Source organism: Aquila chrysaetos, assembly GCF_900496995.4.
Source record: "Aquila chrysaetos chrysaetos chromosome W unlocalized genomic scaffold, bAquChr1.4 W_unloc_2, whole genome shotgun sequence".
NCBI lineage: Eukaryota > Metazoa > Chordata > Aves > Accipitriformes > Accipitridae > Aquila > Aquila chrysaetos.
In genome coordinates this window covers 278,250-303,453 of record NW_024470322.1, presented here as the reverse complement: position 1 = coordinate 303,453, position 25,204 = coordinate 278,250, and the positions used below count along the sequence as shown (strand labels likewise).

At 45.8% G+C, this 25,204-nt stretch overlaps 1 protein-coding gene across 1 annotated transcript in view; it reads right to left on the bottom strand.

The window, feature by feature from the left end:
* Nucleotides 1–2,130, bottom strand: part of LOC121232921 (small conductance calcium-activated potassium channel protein 2-like) — a 123,278-nt gene extending 121,148 nt beyond the window's left edge. The window contains exon 1 of the mRNA XM_041121418.1: nucleotides 532–2,130. Within this exon, the coding sequence (XP_040977352.1) occupies nucleotides 532–2,130 (1,599 nt within the window). The remainder of the gene's footprint in view (nucleotides 1–531) is intronic.
* Between the last annotated feature and the right edge of the window lie 23,074 nt (nucleotides 2,131–25,204).

Here is a 25,204-nt window from a genome sequence, read left to right as displayed (position 1 = left end):
GCAGCGGAGCCCGAACTGGGAGGGGAGGGAGGGTCGCCTCGCCTTACGGTGTCGGGGCCGGGGGGTGCCTCACAGCGGGGCCGGGGGAGGGGGACACCTCGCCTCACGGTTGCGGAACCGCGGGGGGAGCATCTCGTTTCAGGGCGGAGGACCAGTGGGCCCCACACGGCGCTGCCGGGGGGTCAGGGCACCTCTCCTCAGGGCGAGGGACGTCTCACGGCAGGGCCGGGCGAGGGCCGAACAGTCCCGCGGCGCTGGGCTCCAAGAGAAACAAAGTGATGCCGGGGCCGGGCGGCAGCCGCCTTTCCGCGAGGACGGCGGGGCGGCTAGACCGCACGGATTTGAACGGCTGACAGGAGAGCGCAGCTGGCTGCGGAGCCGCCTTCCCGCGAGCCGGCCTCGCCCGCGGGCCGGGGCGGGCACGGAGCCCGCGGCAGGGGCACGGGACGGGACGCGGGGGGGAGGCGTGGGTTGGGCTGCGTCGACGGCGCCGAGAGCGAGAGGAAGGCGGTCCGACGGCGTGGCAGGTACCTTCGTGTAGGCGCCCCAGGACAGCTCTGTCTCGATCACCATGACTACGATGCCGAACATGCCGAAGATGAGCGCGTAGTCGCTGAGGCGCTTGCGCTTCTCGAAGAGCGCCCGGCGGTGCCCCAGCTTGTAGCCGATGTTCTGGTTCTTCTTCTTGCCGGACTTGCCCCCGCCGTTGTTCGCGCCGCCGGAGCTGTAGAGCGCCAGGTTGTTGGAGTTGTGCTCGGGCTTGGAGACCACGATCTCCGGGGCAGCGGCTATGGGGCTGGCGAGCGGCGGATAGAGCGGCTGAGACTCGGAGTCAAGCTCGTGCAGGTTCCTGCGGGATGAGCTCAGGTTGCTGAGCGGCCGCATGATGCCGCCGTTGTACCTGCAGCTGCTCATGGCTATTTCGGCGAAGGGATTGCTCTCCCGACGCTGCTGGTAGTGGTGATGGTGGGTGCTGCCGCTGCTGACACTGCTGCTGGGACTGGCTGCTTGCTGCTGCTGCAGGCTATGGCACTGGTGGTACTGGGGGTACTGGTGGGGCTGCCTGGACGAGCCGGCATGGCTGGAGGGGGTGAGCTCGCTGACGTTCAACTGGCTGCCCTGCCGGGAGGAGGCGGAGAGCGGCGAGGAGTGAGTCCTGAAGGCGCCCGAGAGGGGCGAAGAAGTGCGGAGCAGCGAGGGCAGGCTATCCCCCGCTGCTGCCGCAGCGGCCCCATAGTAGGTGCAGTTGTTGCACTGGGGGCATGGCCTCTGCTGCTGTGGCTGCTGGAGAAGACTCTGCTTGTCCTGGCCGTGCTGCTGCCGCTGCTCGGAGCAGAAGCCCAGCTGGAACTGCAATGGTGTCTCCATGTCAGAGGCGTTAAAGCCGCAGGAGGACTCGGTGGTGGTGGTGGTGGTGGTGGTGGTGGTGGTGCACCCTGCGCAATGCGTTATGGTCGGCAGGGGACAGTCCTGCTGCCGCCACGAAGGGCCCATCCCGGCTTCCGTAGAATCCAGCCGCTGCGTCCGATTGGTCGGGTGGACCAAAAAAAAGGAGCATCTCGTCGGGGGAGACCGGCTGCGGCGTGAGATCCCCCACCCGCCCTGCCCCCCCCCCCCCCTCCGCGCGCGGGGATCCCGTCTCCCACCACTCCCGCAGGTAAGAGTTACCCCCGCCCCGCCGCCGGGGTGCCCCACGCCACAGAAACCCGGGGGGTCCCGAAGTGGGCGGGGAGAGCGCTCGCTGAGCTCGCTTCCGGGATCGCCCTCTGTGAGGAAAGGGCCGCCGCCGTACACATCTGCGCCGTCTCCAGAACATGGGCACTGCGCTGCGCTCCGGAGCTGTTCAGCCACGCCCCGCCGCTTCCCGGAGACGTGCAAAACAGCAGTGCCCTCGCTCCGAGGCCCTCGCCGCGGCCCCGGAGAGGAGGCAGCTCTCGGGGCCTGGCGTGGCCGACGCCCAGCACAGAGAAGAGCTGGGCCAGGCTGCGGCCTCAGGCTGTGCCCACAGGCCATCAGAGAGGTCACAGGAGATCTCTCCTCTCCTGAAACTTGGGAGAGCCCAGGGCCCACTGCCTTCCAAGGGCCTGCAGGGCCTGGGGTGGCAGCGAGAGCTAACCGCTCGGGGGCCATCCTTTGGCATTTGGTTACATATAGTAATTTCTGATATTTTTCAGACCTATAACAAAGGGGAGGATTTCTTTTGGCCACTCTTTTTCTGAACTAAAAAAGGAAGAAACTAGTCACTGGAAGTTTCATTGTTGCACTGGAGGCATGGGCGCTGCTGCTGCTGCTGCTGCTGCTGCTGCTGTGCCTGCTGGAGAAGATTCTGCTAGTCCTGGCCGTGCTGCTGCTCGGAGCAGAAGCCCGGCTGGAACTGCAATGGTGTTTCCATGTCAGAGGCGTTAAAGCCATAGTGTGGACAAATAGAGGGGTAAGGGGATAAAAAGGGCCAGTTGCATGTAAATAGTTTGCTGGTCAGTACGCTTGTCTGGCTATGCCCTGCGCCTGATCAGCGCAGTCTGTCCTATCTCCTTATTAAATTCCTTTCTAACTCTTTCCTGGCTGAGGGCTCTCTATTCTGTGTGTATGTGTGTGTATGGGGGTGTGAGTGCAGCAACTGGAGTCAGACCATGAGTCGGAGGGCCTGTGTATCTGTGGTGCCAGCGACTGGAACAAGTGCAGGTATGTGAGTGAGTGCGATCACAAGTGAAGATCAAGCCGGACTAGCTGGGGAGTAGGTGAAGTGGACTGGGAGCAAGGGGGTGAGTGACTCTCTGTCCTGGTTTCAGCTGGGATAGAGTTAATTGTCTTCCTAGTAGCTGGTATAGTGCTATGTTTTTGAGTTTGGTATGAGAAAAATGTTGATAACACTGATGTTTTCAGTTGTTGCTAAGTAATGTTTAGTCTAAAGTCAAGGATTTTTCAGCTTCTCATTGTGAAAAATAATCATGTTCAAAGCAGGATTCTAATTAAAGTTTACAATTTATTATATGAATAGAGGCAAGCAAACAGCGCTGGGTGCACCGGGAGCCTCTGCTCTACCTAGGCACACACCGTCAGGTCTAATTGTGCAGGTTAAGTACAGGTTCTACATACATATTCACTAGATTCCTGAGAAATGTTATACATATTCATTAGTTTTCCGGGAAACTATTAACATATGTAAACGTCCTTTACGCAGGCGCATTGAAGGTCTCTGGTGGTCTTCAGGAGTCCTCTGGTGGTCTTCCATAGTCTTCCTCACTTGTCCGCTATTTGACCCTCCTCAGGTGATTCTGCGCAGTATGGTCCTTTACATGTTTTGATACCTTAGTGCTTGTTAGTGTTCTTATTATCTAAGTTCTCATTAGTGGTATAGCACCATATGGTTAGTTTAAGCTAAATTATCTACAAGGATGGGAACAAAAGGCAGGAGTTCTTATCTTTTCTGGCCTTATCTATTCAAGCAAGGCCTCTACTTGTGTCTTCTTAACAAGATCGTAAATTCATCGAACACTTAATTAAGTCTTGTGATCGCTCTTGGTTCCTTCTTGCTCATCATTCCTAAGTACCAGTACCAGTCTCTGACAGGCTTAATCCTTGACAAACACCAGTCCTTGGTATGTAAAGTTACAGAGAGACAATCATTAAGCAATAAGCAGTTTGTTCTCTATATCAATCCCCCCCCTTTTTTCTTTAAACCTTTGCAACTATAGGATTCCGCTACTTCCGAGAGACCGTGTGAAGTATTTTTCGACTTCTACTTGATGTCTGATTTTATTTCGTTTCCAACTTTTGTAATTCCCTACTGTTATATGGCTTTTGCAAGAACTATATACATACTCTCCTACTTCCCTTAGGCCTACGGTTATACAAGATCAAGCAAAACGGTTAAAGATTACATATGCAGAGAGGGTCACATTTCACCATGCGGCCCTATCGTTGTTCTATATTGACACGAATCAGGTTAATATATTTCACAATCCCCCATTTCTTTTTTTATGGTATTGATTCGTGTTTTCATTTTCAATCGTGTTAACACTTGCTGAATTGGTATCAATCTCGGATCTTCTTTTGTTTTTATTATCATTAGGGAATTGGCCTTTTCTCTTCCAGATTCTGGATCAACAGGTACAGCAGATATCTGTATTCCTTGTATAACCGAATGTATTAGTCTAGTAAAACAAGGTATTAAACATGGAATTATTAACAATCCTCCACATATTCCTAATACAACTATCCCAATTTTATTGAGCCAATCACCATTCATAAAGTCTCCCCATAATCCCCCTAGGTTAATTCCATTCCAAGTCTGAACTGGGACATGTGCAATTTTCTTCATTTCCGTTACAAGTTCATTCACAGCTTTTCCTTCATCATCAATTTCTAAACAACAATTACTAAGATTAAATTTTCCACACACACCCCCTTCCTGTGCTAACAAATAATCCAAAGCTAAGCGATTTTGATACAAAGCCGTTCTCATCTTGGTATTTTGTTTGGCAATTAATCCAAGTGCATCTCCAGTTTTATTTACTATTATTTCCACTACAGCTTGTAACCTTATTATTCTATTAAGCATATATATTGGGGTCCTATAGCCCCAAGATCCGTCTTCTGCCCATGTAGCTGGATCATAATAGGCAATAATTCTCTCAGGAGGCCATGCGTTATCTTTCCAATTCCCAGTTTGCAGGTTTCGTTTCTGACGTCTTTTTCCTAACTCATTGGCCTCTGCATATATTTGAACTCCTAGTCGCTCTCCTTGATTTATGGGTAATAGGAAAAAACTGGGTCTTATAGTTCCTAATACACAGGACCCTGTCCAATCCTTTGGCAAATATGCATAAGCTAATCTGCCACAAATCCAATAATGTCCTTTAGGGGTTGGCCAACCATTTGGTATATTCGTTCCATTTGTCCAATTTTTAAATTGATTATTTATTTCCAGTGGGTTTCCCCACCTATCCCAATTATTCCATGTCTCATTCCATAGAAAACCTCCTTCACACTCCAGGTTACCTACTTGCCTTCCATCATCCCTTAGGTTTTGCCAACAACTCTTCCCAATTATACTCGTTTGAAGCACCCATTGTTGTTTCCTATTATCCTTTCCCACTGTTTTCCATACTTGGGGATTACTTATGTTGCTCTCCATGGCCTCCCATGGCCATCGTTCACCTTGATTTGTTCCTCCGCAAACATAGCAATTAGTCACTTTTAACGATTTAGCGATATTTTCTGCAAGGTTTACAAATAAATTTTTAGCAACTGTGGGAATTTCATATTTTACTCCTGTCTCTATTTCATGATAAAAGGAGTTAAACAATAATCGATGTTGTATTGATTCTCTAGACTTTTCTTTGATCTGTAAATTCAGGACAATGCCTGGGTCCCCTCCTGTCCCATAGATTTTAAGCCCAAGGTAAACTATTTGTTTCTGTTTCCAATTTTCTGGGTTTTTAATAGTTATGTTGACAGGATTACAGCTACGGGTGGTGCAGTTTTTATCTACAGGCCCCGCGGTTATGGAGGCCTGTATTTCCCCACAATGACTTTCATATCCCCAGTTTTGGGTTGCCCAACACACACACCCCCATCCCCTCCTGCCACATAAGTGGGCCGATTGATATCTTGCTGTTTCAGAGCGCTGGTAGTTTGCATTAATTTGACAATGCCCAGCTCCTGGACATAAGTACTTTGTGTAGCAGTGCTACATATCAAGGTGCCGCGATTAGATCACTGGTCGGCCTGGACCAGGGAAGAGACAGATAACACACATGGTGTGAGTGCCAACTCCGTCCTTTATTGCGCAGTTAATTCCTTTTATACTAACAACGGTAGGTGGGATTACTGATATGTCATAGGGAGGCGACGACTAGCCTTCTACCTTTCTGTGACATCGCGAGATCTTCCGAACGGTGTTCCCTACATCTCCCCCTCCTCATGTCCAACTAGCTCCCATTGGTTACACACACTATTCATGCACTGTCCACGCGTCCAGTTGCACTCAATGATTGGCTGCATCAACACTGCACACACGCATAAACATAAAATATAATTGGTCATACTAACTAAACATACGAGACTTATCTCAGTCTAATTGGTCAAGATAAACTGCTGAATTGAGGTTGTTTGTGCCAAGTTCTCTTTATCGTGGAATATGCACCTGTGTTTTTCTAATTGGTATCTTTCTTATTTTTGTCTTCTTGTTTATTCTGTTCAAGGCCTTCTAAAGGCGTCTGGAATGCTCTTGTGACCGTTAGCTAAATATGTTCCCACAACAATTCCCCCTCCCTTTTTCTATTAGAAGAGCATTAGCAGATCTAGTCACCACCATCCGCGAACTCAGGCCAGCAATCGGTAGGTGCCAGCTTTACGTGGGCGTCCCCACAGAGGCAACGATGGCCTTGCCGTACACCAGCCCGATGCTCTTCGGAAAATCCCGGTATTTGTACATTTGCAGAGGAACAGATTTCAGCACACGTGGCCAGCGGGTGCTAAAATTCGCCTCAGTTGAAACATAGGGAGCCTATGGCACATGCGGTCGCTGGCACGAGTCATAGCCATCCTGTCTATTGGTTCACGGGCTTTGTGATGTGGTTGCAGTGCACAGAGAATCTTGACCTGTTATGTTGGCTAAGGTGACCTACAAGATATATGAACACAATTAATTAAACACAGTAAAAGCAACATTATACCTAATAAAATACACAAGAATAAAAGAAACCCCGATTTTTAACAAAGATACAAACCAACTCCTAAGTCCCCATCCCGCAGCTAAATGCTCCAAGCCAAAATGACATTTTTCTTAATTGCTATAAAGGTCTTGCAGCGCCTTCTTGCTTCTGCAGTTCTGTTATCTTGTTTATTAATTGCTCCAGCGTCAGAAATTCGTAGCAGATACCGAAGACATCACAAGCCAGGAAAGGATAACAGCAATCTGTAAAGAAAAACACTCAAACACTACAAGGTTAGGGCAGGACGAACCATGCGACTAGGGACCCATTTCAGTAGCCCTTCAGGTATCTGTACACAGGCGTACCCCCGCCTGAGGCAACGCAGCTCAAACGGTCCGTCCCATTGGCGTGTCTGGGGATCACGCACACGGACCAACGGGTAGGGGTCTTTCTCTTCCGTAGTCGTAAAATGTCGTTGCACCGTCGTCTGGTCCAGGTCCCCCCGAATTGTCTGATTTAATGAAGTTAACGCAGTTAACAGGAGATGCTGTGTACGGAGAACAGGTGAATTATCCCGTAAGCAGGAGGGCTCCGCCTGGTCCCCCTCCCTAAGACAATCTAGCAGGGTCTTTAAGGTTCGATGTGCTCGTTCTACAATGGTCTGGCCGGTGCTGTTATAAGGTGTGCCATGTACAAGGGCTATACCCCAGATTGCACAAAATCGTTTCACCTTTTCCGCAGCATAAGCTGTACCATTATCCGTCTTGATCTGTCGTGGAATCCCCAGTTGGGCTATGCAAGCACGCCAGTGTTGTACAACCGCCAAGCTATTCTGCTTCCTGTGCGCTGTAGCGAGAATATATTTACTATAGGTGTCTACGGTAACATGCAAATACTGTAGTGGCTTAAAGGGAGCGTACTCCGGTCCACTCATGTTGACTGCGGGCTACTTATGCTAACTCTAAATAATCAGGCTCAAAGAAATGTTCCCCCATTTTCCATGAAATCTCCCACAATTTCCCTTTTTTTTTTTTTTTTTTTCCCCCCGTGCAAGATTCCCTTTATTTCACAAAAGAATCCAACTTATATATGTTTCAACAAAGATCCAGAAAGTACTAACGACTCACAGCCAATACTACTAGCACAGGAGGGCATATCTGACCCAGCTGGGATGTTTGCCAGTCCTCAGAACAGTTAAAGATAAAAACATTCCATAGACATACTCGTGACTGTCTTCAGCCACATCTTCCCAGGCCTACACAAGGCCATCCTCCAACCTGACCTTGTAAAACTAGTTCTTCAAGGCTTGGCAAACATGCAGCACAACAAATTCTAACAGTCACTCTTGAAAACAAATGCCAGGTGTTCCGAGCTGCTCCCACATCGCCCCCTTTTTTGTTTAGGAACATCAGATTCACGAGGAAGGCAGCGAGGACTCTAGCTTCGAACTGACGCAATCCTCGTACTGCTCCTCAGGTGATTCTGATTGCTGCAAACACACAAATGATTAATAATTCTCCAATAGCAATATAAATTCAGATATACAAATTTAAACCTTCAAATCATGTTTTTGGATTTAAGCATTCAACAGTATTAGACAATTCTTTGAAAAACACCTTATTCTGCTAATTTCGTATATTTCCCATTTGATCTTGTAATATCTGTGCAAGGTCTTAGGTCTCTCCTGCAATATTAGTAGCAAATGCACCTTGCAAATGTGCCTTCACCTAATTCCAATCACATACACTTTCATTCCCTTGTAAAGGAGTTACACAGAGTCCTTGTTTTTGAAATTCCCAATTGCAATGTAATTTCATTCTATTTTACAATGCATTTTGTCTATGTGATGGGTTGATCCTGGCTGGACACCAGTTACCTACCATAGCTATCCTATCACTCTCTCCTCCACAGCTGGACAGGGGAACGGGAAATGAGGTTTTGCGGTTAGTTCATCACACATTATCTCTGTCACTTCATCCTCCTCAGTGGCAGCACTCATCGCACTCTTCCCCTGTTCCAGCGTGGGATCTCTCCCACGGGAGACAGTCCTTCATGAAGATCTTCAGCATGGGTCCCTTCCACAGCGTGCAGTCCTTCAGGAACAGACTGCTCCAGTGTGGGTCCCCCTCGGGGTCACAAGTCCTGCTAGAAAACCTGCTCCAGCGTGGGCTCCTCTCTCCACGGGTGTGCAGGTCCTGCCAGGAGCCTGCTCCAGCGTGGGCTTCCCACGGGGTCACAGCCTCCTTCGGGCATCCCCCTGCTCTGTTGTGGGGTCCTCCCCGGGCTGCAGGTGGAGATCTGCTCCACCGTGGACCTCCATAGACTGCAGGGGAACGACCCGTCTCACCATGGTCTTCACCACGGGCTGCAGGGGAATCTCTGCTCCGGCGCCTGGAGCATTTCCTCCCCCTCCTTCTTCACTGACCTTGGTGTCTGCAGGGTTATTTCTCTTACATGTTCTCACTCTTCAGCTGCCATTTCTGTGTGTTCCGCAACCGCATCTCTCTTCCCCCTCTCCAGCCGTTTGTTTTCATTAATTTTTTTTTCCTGTCTCTTCCCCTCTCTCTCTCTCTCTCTTTTAAAATTATTTTTATGCAAGCCAAGTTACATGAAATGCTTTTGCAATCATACGTTCAACTATTTTATGATACGTGGTACAATCATTACAACTGCTAATATTACAATTAAAATAACTAAGCCATGCATAAGCAAATCTTTTAATCATCCTGTAATTCCCAAACTTGTTAGCCATCCAGTTAAACCTGTGTCAGTTATCGTGAGCCTTTTACTGTGAATCATATTAATATCGGGTGTTAGTAACGTAAGTTGTCCGAGGCTACATGGCCTCCTGTTAAGTTTCGATGGAATTCCTCTCCCACGCTCTATTCCCACAAATTAAAAACATCCGCGTAGGTAAAGCAGCTGGAATAGAAAAAAGAGTGTGATATTCTGGAATAGATATAGTTACACCAAGCTGTAGCATTTCTATATACAGGCAAAATAGCATTTACATTCTGACCCTTTTGAGTGGTGTTATGGATGTAATTAAACATCACACAGGGATTCATGATGACTGATCCTAAGAACTCTAACTCTTGAGGTTCTTGCATTTCTTGAGGCAGGTGTGCATACAACAGGAAAAGTAAACATGGTATCTCCTTGCTGTAGAGCTTTTTCTCGACAGCGTTGCATCAAACTATGTGTATTTTTTCCCAAATTATTAAGTGAATCGTCATGGATTAGACAGAGGCACAGAGTTAGAGGGATTAGCAGGAAAAGGAGATACAGGCAGTGCAGCAAAGCCAGGTTCCGTTGTAAGTTCTGCAGACCCTGGAGAGGGAGTACCAGGCGATTGGGGTGGGGGGGGCGGGGGCCGGCGGCGGCACGGCAGCGGTCCCGGCCGCGCAGAGGCCGCGGGAGGCAGCGGCGGAGGTAATGAGCGATATAAATCCGGCTCTTTTTCAGAGTCCACCCTGCCTGATACAAAAGAATTATTATCAGAATCAGAATGCTGCTCGTTAGCGGCCTGCTTACAGACTGCCTCCTCAAAAGCAGTATCAGGCTGTACCCGCCTGCAAAACTTGTTGCAAGGCCGCCACTATCGGACGCGCTTCCCGGTGTTGCTCTCTCTGCAGTACATGGCGTATCATGTTGCCTAGGGACGAACCCGCTGGCAAATGAGAGACAAGCGCTGCGCTCTGTGGGTTAGCTTGAGCCCTAGCACATTCAAGCACAATCGCCTCTTTAGCCGCCTCCGGGAGGTTTGCCGCCTACACAGCAAGCTGAAGCCGATCTAAAAAGGCAGTAAACCTCTCGGCAATCCCCTGCGGAACTTTCACGCGAGGGGGGTCCGCTCTATCCATGGCCGCGACACGCCCAAGTGCGGCCAAGGCAGTTGTTGCAAGTGCCGTAAAGTCACGCCCGCGTATGCCCTGTGCCTGTGCCTGAAGGCGTTGCAAATCGTCCCTCCCCCATGAGCTGCCGAACCACCCGCCGCAACTCCTCTCATGGATACTGGGGGGGGGGGGGGGGGGCGCATCAGGTCCCGCTGGTGCCGCCTCTGCAGGAAAAACCTCCGTCTCCGCCGCACCCTCCGTGCCCATGTCCGCGATCAAAGACGGACCACTCTGCGAGCCCCGCTCCACGGCCGCCCGCTCCGTCTGAGTCCGACCCGCTGTCCCCGAGGGCGCTGTCCCCGCTGTCCCCGAGGGCGCTGTCCCCGCTGCTCCCGAGGCGGCGCTGCACCCGCAGACGCAGCAGCTCGCGCCGCCAGCCAGCACGCCTCAGCCTCCCGTCCCGCCGCGACCACCTGCTCCACCTTCCCCCAACTCTGCGATCGTTCAGCAGCTCCGCGCTCGGATCGGAGCAAGGACTCCCGAATCTCTCCCCAATTTGGGGGGCTCAAAACTTATCTAGGAAACTCAATGTCCCCCCGGCGCAGCATCCATTGGATGCATTCGCCCGTGGGGCCCCTCCTAATCGAACCGCGGGCACCCACCTCATCAGCTAACACCTTTAATACCTTAATCGCTTGCGCAAGCCTCATCGTCGCCTGTGCGGCCGATCACGTCGGGGTCACCACTGTGTAGCAGTGCTACATATCAAGGTGCCGCGATTAGATCACTGGTCGGCCTGGACCAGGGAAGAGACAGATAACACACATGGTGTGAGTGCCAACTCCGTCCTTTATTGCGCAGTTAATTCCTTTTATACTAACAACGGTAGGTGGGATTACTGATATGTCATAGGGAGGCGACGACTAGCCTTCTACCTTTCCGTGACATCGCGAGATCTTCCGAACGGTGTTCCCTACACTTTGGTTGTTCTGAATAATATTTTCTCCACTCTACACTCCCACAATTTGTGTCTGGGTCATCGTCAATTGCATCACATGCATCGAAGGATACCCAGGCGGGTATGGTTGAATTAGTAATTCTTTTACTTGATCCTATTAATCTCCCATTTTGATCATTTGTTCTAATCTCGACCCAATATTGATAAGGGAGTTCCTTTGGATCATAGCATACAGTTCTGTTTTCTTCTCTGCATAGAGCATACTGGGTTTGGTTATAAATGCAGCTTCCAATTTTCTGACCCTTGCAGTCATAGACAGTATGATATACTAAGGTTAGGGAGCTTATTCGTCCCCTTCTAGTGGTCACTATACATTGACTGCAGTTGTTTTCAGTAGCCAGGGTCAAAGAACTCACCCCAAGTAGAACTAGAAGAGGTCTGGTAAGGGCCATAGTGGTCGGCGGTCATAGCCCTGAGGGGTTGCAGCCCTTGGCAGACCCTTTTAGCCGCACCACCGGTTCCCTATCCAGTCTTGCCCTCTTCCTTAAGAGGTGGTTTGTCCTAAACACTCAAGGGATTATAGGGTCAGCTCTTAGTCCAATTTGTGTGCTATGTTCCAAAAGTTCAGTGTCTTTTATAGGTATCTTAATGCTTAAATGATCCCCATTATTGTTTTCCCTGGTAGGAATGAAAAGCTTTTGTATATATTATATAGAAATAGTCATAATAAAATTCCCACAGCAATTTATCTTATATTACTACAACCCTGTTAGTTCGACAACAAAAATATCTTTTTCTTGTTAGTATTTCTAATTGATTAATATGTCTACATCTAATACAAAAAGGAGATAGTGTGGTCACTAAATATACTTGCTGTGATCCGTTATAATGGATTATATATTTCCCACAGTAATAACAATGACAAATAAGATACAAACTGCACCGGCGACAAATTGGACAAAGCTGAGTACTAGCTCGACTCGGGGTTCTGCTGTCCCGCGTCGTCAGTTGGGGTACTCCTCCCATACAACAATGGTTTTTCCCACGGCCTTAGCCAACGAGCTGGGATTCACTTGGGTCTGGAGTCTGTAAGGATATATATATACCCCTACCAGTCAATTGTAAGGCCTCTTCAAGTTCGTTTGATGGTTAGTTTAGTTTCTCCTGGCTCAGATGTCATTTTCCACTCCTTCACTGGACCTTTTATCCGTGATACGTGCGTCCATCCTTTTTCAGCAGTTCTCACAGCTGTTTCTGTAGTTAATAAAACAAGAAAAGGTCCTTCCCAGAGGGGAGATAAGTTTTCTTCCTTCCATGATTTTATTAGAACCTTATCTCCCGGTTTTAATTGATGAATTGTAAATCCTAGAGGTGGTGTTTGAGCCAGCATCCCAATCTCTCTTAGTTCCTTTAATCTTTTCCCGATAGTGATTATATATTCTTGGATATTTTTATCTTCAACTATATTATTCCCCAGAGGCATCCCATGAGAATAAGGCATACCATATAACATTTCGTATGGTGATAATCCAGTCTCACTGTGTGGCTTCGTTCTTATATTTAAAAGTGCCAATGGTAAACGTTTTGTCCAAGGCATTTGGGTCTCAATCATTAATTTAGCCAACTGTTGTTTTATTGTTTGATTCATCCTTTCTACTTTTCCTGAGCTTTGTGGATGCCACGGAGTGTGGTATTCCCACTGAATACCTAGTGATTGACATAATATTTTTATTACTTTGGAAGTGAAGTGTGTGCCTTGATCAGAGTCAATGTACTGGATTATTCCATATCTAGGTATCAAGTGTTCTAATAGAATTTTTACCACCATCTGTGCCGTAGCCCGTGCTACAGGGTAAGCTTCTACCCACCGGGTTAGATGATCTACTATTACCAATAAATATTTTATCCTCCCTACCTTGGGTAATTCGGTGAAATCAACTTGTACTCTCTCAAAAGGTCTGTATGCTGTTTTTCTACCTCCCGTAGCTACTTGTCGAAACGCTTTCTTATTTATTTTTTGACAGGTTAAACAGCCTTGTGTAATTTGTTTTGCTATTTCAAAAATCCCAATACAGCCAAATTGTTTAAGGAAGTGATCACTCAATGCCTTTGTACCCCAATGTGTTTGCGCATGCAAACGTCCCAATATTTGTCTGACATACGCTTTTGGCAACATTTCTCGCCCGTCGGGCAGTGTCCATTTTCCTTGTTCTAACTTAGCTCCTATTTTTTTTAATTTTGTTTGTTCTTCAGGGGTAAACTTCTTCTCTCCTTCCTCCCGTCTTTCTTCACTGGTATCTCCCTTAGTTTGTATTACATTTGTTTTAGCGACCTGAGTCCTTAGGGCTGCTTCCTGGGCCTCTTTATCTGCCAAATTATTTCCTCTGGTTCGGTAATCTAAGCCCTTTTGGTGTCCTCTCACATGTACCACTGCTATCTCTTTTGGTTCTCTTAATGCCCTTAAAATTTTTACTATTAATTCTTGATGTATAAGATTTTTTCCCTTGAGTATTAATTAAACCTCTTTCCTCCCAAATTTTTCCAAAAGTGTGGACCACCCCATATGCATATTTAGAATCTGTAAATACGGTCCCACTTTTTTCTTTTAGTAACTCCAGGGCCCTGCATAGGGTGTACAGCTCACAGGCCTGAGCTGACCATGATGGACTCAGAGGTCCTGATTCCACAAGCTTTAAGTCCTTATTAATTATTGCATATCCTGATTTTCTCCTCCCTTCTACCATTCGGGAGGAGCCATCCACAAACAGTATTTCTCCTTTTTCTAATTCAATATCCCTTAAATCTGGTCTCACCTTGATTTGGGTCTCAATTACTTCTAAACAGTTATGTTGTAATTCTTCTGATGGTTCCCCAAACAAAAATTGTGCTGGACTCTGAGCAGAGGTCACTTTTAATTCCAGGTCAGGGGAATCAATTAGTATTGTTTCATACTTTAGGACCCGGCTATCCGTTAACCATTTTTCTGCTTTTTGTTGTAACACATTTCTGACATTGTGTGGGGTGTACACCTTTAAAGGAGCATTGAAGGTAATTTTTCTAACTTCCTCTATTAATAATGCCGTAGCAACTAAAGCTTGGAGACAAGCGGGCCATCCTCTACTTACTGGATCAAGTAACTTAGAACAGTACCCTATGGGTTTTTTTATTCCTGCCCAGTCTTGAGTAAGAACTCCATATGCTGTTTGGTTTGACGTATTCACAAAGAGATAGAAAGGTTTTTCTAGATCTGGGAGGCTCAATACAGGCGCTTGTATTAATGTCTTTTTTATTTCCTCGAATTTTTGGTCATCTTCTGTAGACCACTTAAGTTGGTTGTTAGTTAGTTTTTCGTACAAGAATTTTACCTTTTCGCTATAACTTTCAATCCATGGTCTACAATATCCTAATAATCCCAATATTTGTCGAATTTCCTTTTTAGTCTGTGGAGGTCTCAAGGACAGTATCCCAGATACCCTGTTAGGATCTAACTTTTTCCTTCCTTTACTCAGCCAATGTCCTAAGTATTTTACTTCCTGTTCTACAAACTGTAATTTTGATCGGGACACCTTTAATCCTTTTTCCCCTAGGAAGTTTAACAATTTAATGGTAGCTTCTCGGGTCTCCTCTTCAGTTTCTCCTGCTATTAATAAGTCATCCACATATTGCAATAATTTCACCTCCTTGGGTAATGTGAAATCTTGTAATAATTTTTCTAAAGTTTGTCCAAATAGATTGGGTGACTCTGTAAACCCTTGTGGTAGCACAGTCCATCTTAATTGTTGTTTTCGTCCGGTTGTGGGGTCTTCCCACTCAAAAGCAAAATAATCTCTAGATCCCTCATCCAGAGGGCAGGCCCAAAAAGCATCCTTTAAATCTATCACACTATACCAAGTATGTTTGGGAGATATATGACTCAGTAAAGTATAAGGATTTGCCACAACAGGGAATTTAGTAATTGTTCGCTCATTTACAGCTCTCAAATCTTGTACCATCCTGTATGACCCATCCGGTTTCTTTACTGGGAGGATGGGTGTATTATGAGGTGACATACATGGTTCTAAAGTTCCTTTTTCCAGAAGTCTGTCAACTACAAGTTTTAACCCTTTTCGACCCTCCATTGGTATAGGATATTGTTTGACTCTAATTGGACAATGCGGATTTATTATTTGAACATTTAGGGGGTCCATTTCTATCTTTCCAATTTCCCCCTCCTTATACCATACTGAAGGGTTAATGGCTTTTTCATCTTCTTGTGTTAGAGTATATAATTTAATCTGCAATTTATCCCCTTGACTTTGAATGCCTAAGTTTAATTTCAAAATCAAATCCCTTCCTAATAAATTGTATTCCGCTTCAGGGAGCAAAAGTAAATCATTAAGGCAAATTTTCTTTTCTGTTTCTACTTCTACATCTTTTAAAACAGGTACTTTAAAAGGTTCCCCTTTTGCTCCTACTACTGACATATAACCCTTCCCTTTTTCTATTCCTTTTGGAAGTTTTTGAATAGTGGATTTTTCAGCCCCTGTGTCCACCAAAAATAAAACTTCCTCCTTATGGGGACCAATTAATAATTTTATCAAGGGCTCCGTTGATGTTGAAGTCCCCAGAAGATATAGCCCCTGACACCCCTATTCTTCTTTGAATATTTTTTCATCGTGTTCCCGCTTAGGACAGTTCCTCTGAACACGTCCTTTCTTGTTACAATAGTAACAAACTGGAACTGTAAATCTTTCTCGATAAGGCTGTCCTCTGGGTGTTTTCTCTATTCCTTTTTCTCTTCTCTCCCCGGACGGGGTCTTATTTTTTTGACCTTCTCTTACTGCTGCTACAAAGATCTTAGCTTTTGCTTTTTGTTTTTCCTCATCTCTCCTAACATATATTTTCTGTGCTTCCCTAAGTAACTCTTCTAATCCTCTTTCTTGCCAGTCTTCCAGTTTTTCTAATTTCCTTCTTATGCCCCCCCAGGATTTAGCCACAAATTGTGTTCTAAGGAGTGCGGTTCCAGCTACTGTATTCGGATCAATTCCAGAATACATTTGTAGACTTTTCTTTAATCTTTCCAACCATTCTGTTGGAGATTCATCTCTCCCTTGTTGTTCATTAAAAGCTTTATTAATGTTTTGCCCTCGGGGAACCGCTTCCCTTATTCCCTGTATAATTAATGTTCTTAAGTCCCTCATATTCTGTCTTCCTTGGGGTTGCTGATGATCCCAGTGGGGATCCACATTTGGCCATTTTTGGTCTCCCGGGGGTCCCGCCTGATTCTGTCTTTCCCAAATTCTCATCCCAGCTTGCCTAATCATTCCCTTCTCCTCAGCAGTAAATAAGATCCCTAAAATGGACTGTATTTCTTCCCAGGTATAAGTATTGGGGCCTAGGAATTGGTCTAATTTTTCAGCTACTCCGAGGGGATCATCCAATAGGGTCCCCATTTCTTTCTTAAAATTTCTTACATCTGTGGTATTTAATGGGACTGCCACAAACCCGATGCCTCCTTGATTGCCTCCGAGGGGTACCTCTCGTAAGGGATATAAAGAAGCTCCCTCGGATACGGCAGTCCTACTTCTGGTACACGCAGCCGGAGGTAGTTCTAATTCCGGTGCTGTTGGTGGTGGAGGCAGGGACAACGGTGGTACTGGTGGGGGTACTACGGCCACCTGAGGGGGAGCCACCGCCAGAGGTAGATTGTTAAGGTATGGAGGCGGCAGGTTATCTAGTGGCTCCCATTTATCATCTTTTTCTTTCTCTTTTTCGTTTGTATCTCCTTCTTCTCCCTTAAACTTCTCGTCTGTTTTTAATGTAAGTATTGAGGCTGGAAAAGGACATGAAGTCCTGATCCATGATCTTGCATAATCACTTTCCTCCTGACTAAAAGGTTCCTTTGAGTTAACATATATATATAAAGCCTGGCAAATCCAGCCTTCAAAGGATCCAAAAATGGGCCAAAAGACATGTGGTCTTAAAGGCTCCTTTGGCCATTCAATCATGCAATATTGAATCAATTTTAATTCACTTTTTCCTTTTCTGGGGCCCCTTTCATTCCAATTTTTAATCATTACTCCTAATGGACTTTCTGATGGTATATCTGGTAACTTGCTCCCTTTTTTCTGGTCCTTGGTCTTCGATTTTGTCTGACCCATCTTAGGAATTTTACTGTGGCAATTCCTACAGCCCTTGGTCACCGGTAAGAGTGTCTTGCAGGGGTTTTAGGACCTATCACCCACCCACGAATCCTATAGGAGTCACTTCGGTCCTTCACCGGCCAAGTCCCTCGCGGGAGATTGGAACCGCGGTTAGAAGACCTCCACAATCGCTTCGAAACTAAGTTTCGTCTCAGTCACACTCTTACACACATACAGGTGACCGAATCCCACCCAACCGAACGGTATACCCCTTAAATACTTACGACTCCGTCGTCTTCATTCGGATCTTCGCGCGCAGGATTACGGGCAAAATAAACTGCTGCAGCCGGCAAGGGAGCTCAAAAAAAATCAAATTCTTTGCTTGCCCCTATTCAGGTTCAGGATGGCGTTAGTCCCGACCCGACCCGATCAGGAGCCACCAAATGGTGGGGCGCCCCTCCTAGATTAAGTCAGAATTCAGGAACTAAGACCATCCCGGACGAGCCCCCAACTGTGAAAAATAATCATGTCCAAAGCAGGATTCTAATTAAAGTTTACAATTTATTATATGAATAGAGGCAAGCAAACAGCGCTGGGTGCACCGGGAGCCTCTGCTCTACCTAGGCACACACCGTCAGGTCTAATTGTGCAGGTTAAGTACAGGTTCTACATACATATTCACTAGATTCCTGAGAAATGTTATACATATTCATTAGTTTTCCGGGAAACTATTAACATATGTAAACGTCCTTTACGCAGGCGCATTGAAGGTCTCTGGTGGTCTTCAGGAGTCCTCTGGTGGTCTTCCATAGTCTTCCTCACTTGTCCGCTATTTGACCCTCCTCAGGTGATTCTGCGCAGTATGGTCCTTTACATGTTTTGATACCTTCGTGCTTGTTAGTGTTCTTATTATCTAAGTTCTCATTAGTGGTATAGCACCATATGGTTAGTTTAAGCTAAATTATCTACAAGGATGGGAACAAAAGGCAGGAGTTCTTATCTTTTCTGGCCTTATCTATTCAAGCAAGGCCTCTACTTGTGTCTTCTTAACAAGATCGTAAATTCATCGAACACTTAATTAAGTCTTGTGATCGCTCTTGGTTCCTTCTTGCTCATCATTCCTAAGTACCAGTACCAGTCTCTGACAGGCTTAATCCTTGACAAACACCAGTCCTTGGTATGTAAAGTTACAGAGAGACAATCATTAAGCAATAAGCAGTTTGTTCTCTATATCAATCCCCCCCCTTTTTTCTTTAAACCTTTGCAACTATAGGATTCCGCTACTTCCGAGAGACCGTGTGAAGTATTTTTCGACTTCTACTTGATGTCTGATTTTATTTCGTTTCCAACTTTTGTAATTCCCTACTGTTATATGGCTTTTGCAAGAACTATATACATACTCTCCTACTTCCCTTAGGCCTACGGTTATACAAGATCAAGCAAAACGGTTAAAGATTACATATGCAGAGAGGGTCACATTTCACCATGCGGCCCTATCGTTGTTCTATATTGACACGAATCAGGTTAATATATTTCACATCATGCCCAGCCAGCAAGAAGGCTGTTGTCAGTCGGCAACGAGACCAGCAGTGACAACGGTAAGTTCGGCAGCCGAGCGCTAGATTGAGGCGGACAAGGAGGTTCCCAGAGCCCGGGAACCCCGAGGAAGAGCAGAGACACCCATCCAGAGCCGGCAGCTCTCGCGAGCGAGGCTGACGCAGCGTGGGCGTTGCCAGGGGCAACCGCGGGAAGAGCAATTAAAAGGGACTTCAGGGCACTGGGGCGATTAGTGGAAGGATCGGGAGCACAGGTAGTGTTTTCCTCAGTCCCTTCAGTGGCAGGGAAATATACTGAAAGGAATGGGAAAACACACCTGATTAACACGTGGCTCAGAGGCTGGTGCCATCGGTGGAATTTTGGTTTTTTTGATCATGGGGAGGTTTACACGGCACCGGGCCTGCTGGCGACAGATGGAGTCCAGCTATCTCAAAGGGGGAAAAGGATTCTCGCTCATGAGTTGGTGGGGCTCATAGAGAGGGCTTTAAACTAGGTTTGAAGGGGGAAGGGGATATTGTGCTGGGAGTCTGTTATAGACCACCCAACCAAGCTGAAGAGGCAGATGAAACGTTCTGCAAGCGGCTGGCAGTAGTCTCACAATCACGTGCCCTTGTTCTCGTGGGGGACTTCAACTTTCCGGACATCTGCTGGAAATACAACACAGCAGAGAGCAAGCAGTCTAGGAGGTTCCTGGAGTGGGTGGAAGGTAACTTCCTGACACAGCTGGTAGGTGAGCCTACCAGGGGAGGAGCCTCGCTAGACCTACTGTTTACAAACGGGGAAGGACTGGTGGGAGATGTGGTGGTCGGAGGCCGTCTCGGGCTTAGCGACCATGAAATGATAGAATTCTCGATTCTTGGTGAGGTAAGGAAGGGGGTCATGAAAGGCAGGTCCTGCTTGACCAACCTGATCTCCTTCTATGACCAGGTGACCCGCCCAGTGGATGAGGGGAAGGCTGTGGATGTTGTCTACCTCGAGTTCAGCAAGGCCTTTGACGCTTTCTCTCACAGCATACTCCTTGAGAAGCTGGCGGCTCATGGCTTAGACAGGTGTACTCTTTGCTGGGTAAAAAACTGGCTGGATGGCTGAGCCCAGAGAGTTGTGTTGAACGGAGTTAAATCCAGTTGGCGGCCGGTCGCAAGTGGTGTTCCCCAGGGCTCAGTTTTGGGGCCAGTTCTCTATAATATCTTTATCAATGATCTGGACAAGGGGATCGAGTGCACCCTCAGTAAGTTTGCAGGCGACACCAAGTTGGGAGGGAGGGTTGATCTGCTCGAGGGTAGGAAGGCTCTACAGAGGGATCTGGACAGGCTGGATCGATGGGCCGAGGCTAATTGTATGAGGTTCAACAAGGCCAAGTGCCGGGTCCTGCACTCGGGTCACAACAACCCCATGCAGCACTACAGGCTTGGGGAAGAGTGGCTGGAAAGCTGCCTGGCAGAAAAAGACCTGGGGGTGCTGGTTGACAGCCGGCTGAATATGAGCGAGCAGTGTGCCCAGGTGGCCAAGGCGGCCAATGGCATCCTGGCCTGCATCAGAAATAGTGTGGCCAGCAGGAGCAGGGAAGTGATCATCCCCCGGTACTCGGCACTGGTGAGGCCGCACCTTGAGTACTGTGTTCGGTTTTGGGCCCCTCACTACAGGAAAGACATTGAGGTGCTGGAGCGTGTCCAGAGAAGGGCAACGAAGCTGGTGAGGGGCCTGGAGCACAAGTCTTATGAGGAGCGGCTGAGGGAACTGGGGTTGTTTAGTCTGGAGAAGAGGAGGCTGAGGGGAGACCTTATCGCTCTCTACAACTACCTGAAAGGAGGTTGTAGTGAGGTGGGTACTGGTCTCTTCTATCAAGTAACTAGTGATAGGACGAGAGGAAATGGCCTTCAAGTTGCGCCAGGGGAGGTTTAGGTTGGATATTAGAAAAAATGTCTTTACTGAAAGGGTTGTCAGGCATTGGAACAGGCTGCCCAGGGAAGTGGTGGAGTCACCATCCCTGGAGGTGTTCAAAAAACACGTAGACGTGGCACTTCAGAACATGGTTTAGTGGGCATGGTGGTGTTGGGTTGACGGTTGGACTCGATGATCTTAAAGGTCTTTTCCAACCTAAACGATTCTATGATTCTATAAGTTGGGAGGGGACACAGCCAGGGCAGCTGACCCAAAGTGGCCAACGGGGTATTCCATACCATGTGACGTCACATCTAGCATATAAACTGGGGGGAGTGGGGGGGGGGGGATCGCCGCTCGGGGACTAACTGGACGTCGATTGGTGGGTGGTGAGCAATTGCATTGTGCATCACTTGTTTTGTATATTCCAATCCTTTTATTATTACTATTGTCATTTTATTAGTGTTATCATTATCATCATTAGTTTCTTCTTTTCTGCTCTATTAAACCCATGAGTTTTCACTTTTTTTTTTCCCGATTCTCTCCCCCATCCCGCTGGGTGGGGGAGGAAGTGAGTGAGCGGCTGCGTGGTGCTTAGTTGCTGGCTGGGGTTAAACCACGACACTGTCTGAGGTCCAGGTCTGGGTGTGAGAGTGCCTGTGTATCTCTAAGGGTGAGAGCATGGGAGGGGTCAGCTGTTGGGACCTGGGAAGTCCCGGCCAGCTCTGTGTGTGTGCGTGCGCGTGCAATGGTCTGTACCAGCAACTGAAGCGGGGCTGCGGCCTCAGGGGCTCATATATCCAGGTGCCAGCAGCTGGGGAGACGGATCCAGGGGCCAGCTATGAGTAGAATGAGGCTGTTGGTGCTGTCTCTGTTCACGTGAGTGCTCTGAGTGTCTGTCAGTGATCTGTGTGGCCAGCCATGTATATACGTATATATGTGGTGTATATGTGTGCTCTGTGCGTGTCCCTGCTGGGAATGCATCTTCAGCCTTGCTACTGTTTGGACCTAGGGACATGGAGCAGCAGCAGCCTCGCCTGTCTCAGGCTGTTGTGTCCAGCATGATATATTTTCCTCTAACGCTCTCTATTACAGTCAGTTCTCTTGAGCACCCAAGACCAAAAAGGGAAGCTTTTAGTTTTAAGAATGAGCACGCTGTTTAACAGAGCTTCAGTTCTTCCAATGTTTGTTTGAAAAAACATGGTGTCATAATTGTTTCTCAGTGGTCCTATTTTGCCTGCGTTTTCAAACACATCTGAATCGCACGGATCTTATAAAATGAAAATCTTAGGGAACCTATGTTCTTTTCACTGTGTAGATAAAAGTCCTGCACAAATGTACTGTCAGAATATATGTTTTGTGAAGTAATTAAAGATTTAGATATGCTTAGCTTTCATCCTTCCTTCTCTGTTCATGCCATGTCTTTAATATTTGCTTAAAGATACTTTTAAGTGTCCTCTTTAACAGAAGATAAAGTTCTCAGGATCTAGTTTACCCTGAAAGATTCTTAAGAGATTTGTAAATCTGCATGTTTTATTTAGAAGTCAACAATTTCATCTACTCTGATCGTGCAAGATTATTGATCTTTTAAAAATCTTGGTAAACTAAAATATGTGATTGCTGTGTTCTATATGGGGAAATGATTGCATTTGTTTCATATATATCTATATCAGTCACCAATCCCAATTTTAATATATCTACTGCTGATAGCCTATTTATTTGTAGAACTCGGCAAGGACACTGCTGTTACTGTCTTTTGGATATTTCATCTACTTGCTTGATAGTTTCATTATGCCAATAAACAAATGAATATTCCCATGTTTACCACAAGAAGTCAGACTAATTATACAGCATGTTCTAAAACTAATCAGAGGTTTTATTTAAGTTCCATTGTACAATTCGGATATCTTCTCACAGTTTCAAGGTCTAAAATAGGAATTGGTAACAGTTTGCTTCTTCATAGTGAGAGAGGTAAACCTTCCTCTCTATGACAGTGATAAATGAACTGGAATAGAAAGATGCAATTTAATTTAACATCTCTCCTTTTTAAATATTTTTAAAGTTTACTTTTAAAAATGAGTGTATTAAATTTCAGAAATAAAATAAATTATTGATGTGAATCGAATTGTTATATTCCTCCATATCACAAAGAAATTAGCATGGACAGCTCAGAACTGCGAAGACATTAAGACAAACATCTGTTTTGGTTTGGGTTGTGGTTTTTCTCTACCTTTTCATTAGACACTGGGTGGAACTACTCTTACTGATTGCCATAGGTCCTGCTGCTGCTTTGCCAAAGAGGCTGTTTTTACATATATACGTGTGCGTGTATGTGTTTGTATAAAGTGAGAGAGAGAGAATTACTGCAGATCTCATTTGACAATTATTGGAATTATTATTATTGGAAAACAGATTTTTTTTTTTTTTTTTTTTCTAAACCCACTAATTGCAAGAACAAGATAAATACTTAAGCAAACCTATACCAATAGCAGGACAGGAAGCTCAACAGACGGGAAAAATTAGATTTCCGAGAGGAAAAAACCCACTATAAAATATCTGAAGTGACAGCTAATGGCTAGTCATTTTAAAAGCTCACATAACAACATCCATTAAAAAGGGGGTGGTATTTAGCGTTTTGAATTATTTTTAAAAGGTGCAATTTGATTTTTGGTAAGAGCAAAGATGGTTAAGACCTTGCAGCAGTAGCTTGGCTGGGTGTTCAAATATGAATTTCCAAATGATGGTGTATGAAATCCTTTCCACAGTGCTGTACCTGCCAAAATCCTCACTTCCGTCAGGAAGTCCAGGATTTCACTTGTCTTGTTTCCTTCTGTGCTCATCTCTGGGCATTCGGCTAGAAATGTTTCTATGCTAGAAAATTTCTCTGCTAGAAATTCGGCTAAAAAAAAAGGGAATAATTTCAGATTTTCTTCCTGCTTTCCCACTTGAGAATGGACTCTCACGTTCTGGGTGGCACCCATGGCAAGTTGCTCATCAGTAGTCAGTCTAAAATCTCCTAAACTGATGTCGTCCAGAGATCAAGGGTGAGGCCAGACTTTCCCTTGTGGGAAAGAGAAGATGAAAACCTTCAGTTACTCTTCCATTGTTCCTGAGCGAATAGAACAAAGCAAAGTGAAGTTATGGAAGTTTACAAACAAAAAACTTTCTGTAACAGAAATGCTATGGTGTCTGTCATAGTATAGTAGAAGAAAGCAAGCAAAAAGCTCAGATAAAGCTGTTGTGTATCCAAAATGGGATAATTCATTATCTGTGTTGAAGAATAGCCTCTATACTTCATTTAATAAGAATAAAAGAAATTGTGGGCTTTTCTTTCTAATTAAAGACATGTTCATGGTACAGTGGATAAATGACTCAAACATCAAGGAAGGTGATCTTGAAAATACAGAGGGAGTTAGATGAGAGAAAAAGTAAGTGACATAGTGGCATTCAGTCAGATATCTTCTGGTGACTCATCCAAATCCCACTGAAATCAGTGGTTTCTGTAGGTTTTTATATTTACCTTTTTAGAGGGTGAAATATTTTTAACCTAGGAAAAATGACTTTATAGATTATAGAAGCCAGCCCTCCGCTGTAGATGGCCCCAGTTTCATAAAATGTAGGTAGTAGCTGCCTCTTGAAATCAGTTAAACTTCTTGTCATCACTGTTCCTATTGAGGGGCTTCTCTAGAAAATTATTCCTATAGTATTGAAGAAAGCAACCTGCCCCCTCCCTGCACCTATTTTCTAACTGGGAAAGCTATTTCTATTAAATACAAAAAGCAACCAACGTGTCTAGATACGAAGTAGCTTGAATCCTCCATTTTTGTAATTAATCCAAACTAAAATCTTAAACTGAAACTTTCACAGACTCAAAAGTTCAATTTGGATGCAAGTTGATCACCTCTGTTAGTCAAATATAGAACTGACATTTAGTGGTAATTTGGTTTAGAAAACCTAGACATTTGTTTAACCTGTCATTACACTTTGCATAGACATACGAGTTATTTGAAGTGTCAAATATACACAGTACCTATCCAAAAAGTCTTTGATTATTTTTTTTCTTTTTTTCTGTTTTGTTTCCTTTTATGTGTAATGTGGCTGACACATAGGACATCAGGGACTTTCCGGGCTACTTGCATAAACTGCTGATAAGGTTTGAAATAACATTTTGTAATTGGTAGCTCTAACAAC